The sequence below is a fragment of the Montipora capricornis genome, chromosome 1 (genome assembly GCF_036669925.1).
Source record: "Montipora capricornis isolate CH-2021 chromosome 1, ASM3666992v2, whole genome shotgun sequence".
Classification (NCBI taxonomy): Eukaryota; Metazoa; Cnidaria; class Anthozoa; order Scleractinia; family Acroporidae; genus Montipora; species Montipora capricornis.
The window spans coordinates 37,452,150-37,454,649 of record NC_090883.1 but is presented as its reverse complement, the minus strand read 5'-3'; the positions used below and the strand labels follow the sequence as shown (position 1 = coordinate 37,454,649).

Here is a 2,500-nt window from a genome sequence, read left to right as displayed (position 1 = left end):
AGGTTTGGAGAGTCAACCTATGGAAATAACAGGTGACACCGGCAGCATTAGTGGTCCCAGTATGAGTGCACCAATTTCAGTGAATGGTGATACAGTTAATAGTGAATTGACGCTTAGAAACAGTATTGGAAGTATTGGAAGTATTGAGCTGACAGAGGACTCACCATTGCGAATACTGGAGGAAAGTGAGAGAGTACGAGAGGAGATTATTCTGTCAACTGAGAACCTTCTGCTGGATCCTATAACAGGTTCCGAGGATGAGCTTGAGCGAATGGACTCTACAGATGATGCTATTGTAGGGGAACAAGACAGTTCAGCTAATACAGACTGTTCCATGGAGGACGTTTTAAATGGTGAAACTGCCACTGAAGAGGTAGTTTCCGTTGTAGAAAATGAATCAGTGAGAAGACGAGTGAATGTTCAAAGAATAGACTTGTTGCTTGAGGAGGCAAATGGTTCCCTTGTGGATGAGGATGGAGACGATTTCATTTTGCCAGCTTCAGAAGCATGTGATGTTTCTCAGTCGTCTGGTGTTGCTGTTGAGGATTTACCTGCATCATTCCCATCTAATGCCCCAACATTCGTGGAGACAGAGACTCCAGTCGAAACAGAAAATACTCCTCAAGGAGCTTCACGGCCACAGAGTTCTACTTGTGAGTCAGAAACATGTAACTCAGAGCAACAATCTGCGCCAATGTCTCTGCTTGAGTATGTAGATCACATTGTTGGTGACGATAGTGCTGGGGAAAGCCATGATAATGCCATGATCGTTGAATCCATTGGAGATAGCACTCAAGTCACATCTTCGATGGGTGAAGAGGCAAATAATGTGAATTTATCGCTGCAAAATAGTGCAGCCTCAATAGCTGCTGTAACACTCCCAGTGGTTGCATCCGAGCCAGTTTGCTTGGATGCAGCGTCACTGCAGTCTGCGTCTACCTCAGAAATGCTAGTTGATACACCCGGTATTACTAGAATGGACAACTCGCTGACAGACAATGGTGATCCTTCTCCACAAAGACCTCCGCGAAGTAAACGTCTTTCACGGTCCAATAGCGAACCACGGAGTATTCATTCCAGGAGACGTAAAGAGAGACTAAGAAATACCCCTGCAAATGCAAGCCAAGACCAAAATTCTCCCCATCCATCACGCCCACCTTTCAGGAGAAGAATCACTGACCCAGTTGCAGGACAAACAAATTTACAACCAGAAATGTTGACGGTGAATACCGCGGACAGTGCACCTGTTTCTGCTGATCCAGTGTTCACAACATCTTCTGCAACAGGCCCTGTGTCACCATCAGAATCGGTTGTGATGGCAGTGCCTCTGTCACCACCACCTCAGCACACAACAGTGTCCAGTGTGGCATCTGTTGTCGTAGCAAATGGTCAAGCTGAACCAGAGGCTGTTGTGACACCATTACCGTCACCAGACTTGAATTCAGAGAGTGAAAGTCCCTCTGTTATTAGTACGCTGCCCACTACTGTTTCTCCAGAACAAGAGACTTCTCTGATTATGTATTGATCACCCCAGATGAAGGAAGACAACCATCTTCAGCTCCATCAACGTTACAGAGAGATGTCCTCCCAGCTCGCGCAACTGTGATGGCAACAACAACGCCAGTTTCTCGAAGAAGAGGTTCCTTACAGGAAACACCTGCTCCGGTCATTTATGCTACTCCAGTTTCAGGTGTGACTGAGAATACTAGTGAAAGCTTTCCCAGACAAGGTAATCCTGCAAGAGTTACTCCACTTGTGGCAAATAGAGTACAGAGTTCTAGCAGTAATAGTTCGAGTTTTTCACAAGCCAGGGAAGTTCCAGAAGGATCTCAATCTCTTCCAAATGATAACAGTCATGTTGTGACTGTGTCAAATTCATCCGTTTCTCCAGCTGCCAGGGGGACTTATGAACAGGAGAGAGGTAACGCCAGTCCTTCTGCTGCTCCATCTTTGCCAGGACCAAGCACAAGCTCCAACAGTGACGCCAATCTGTCCCAGCTATCCATACAAGGGCTTCTCTGGTCCTACTGTCATCAGTCCTTAGAGGCTCCCCAAGGAACATCTTCCACCCCTGGCCGGGAAGCTGGGATAGGAAGAAGACCATCAGGAACATATCCCCACAGCAGAAGCCGACGAAGTGCCTGCACAGCAGGGACAGTCGGTTTATGTGTCGATTAGGGACCAACAGCGAGATAGGGGACCACAAGCCACACAGTCAGAACAACAAACCGCCCAGGAAGAACCTCTCCCTTCAAGTAAGATATTTTAATGTTCCTAAAAAGGTGCAGTGTTAATCATTTTCAACAGTTCTTATTCCAGCCAGGAATTCCCTAAAAATTTTAAATTCTGTCCTTTTCCACTTATCCGTTCAATTTCCTCTTGTAGGGGTATTGAATGGCCAAAAAACGTTTAAATGAACCGTTAACCCTTCACAGTTCGGCTGACTGCACCGCGTTAAATAATACTTGTGGTCATCATTCAAAAAGTAAAGCACGCCTCA

At 46.2% G+C, this 2,500-nt stretch overlaps 1 protein-coding gene across 1 annotated transcript in view; it reads left to right on the top strand.

Annotated features, from left to right (window-relative positions):
* LOC138014772 (uncharacterized) overlaps positions 1 to 2,500 on the top strand; it is a 52,688-nt gene that overhangs the window by 10,985 nt on the left and 39,203 nt on the right. Inside the window, 3 exon segments of the mRNA XM_068861779.1 lie at positions 1 to 1,508; positions 1,511 to 2,141; positions 2,143 to 2,255. The exon segment at positions 1 to 1,508 is cut by the window's left edge and continues 538 nt beyond it. Coding sequence (XP_068717880.1) covers positions 1 to 1,508; positions 1,511 to 2,141; positions 2,143 to 2,255 — 2,252 coding nt within the window.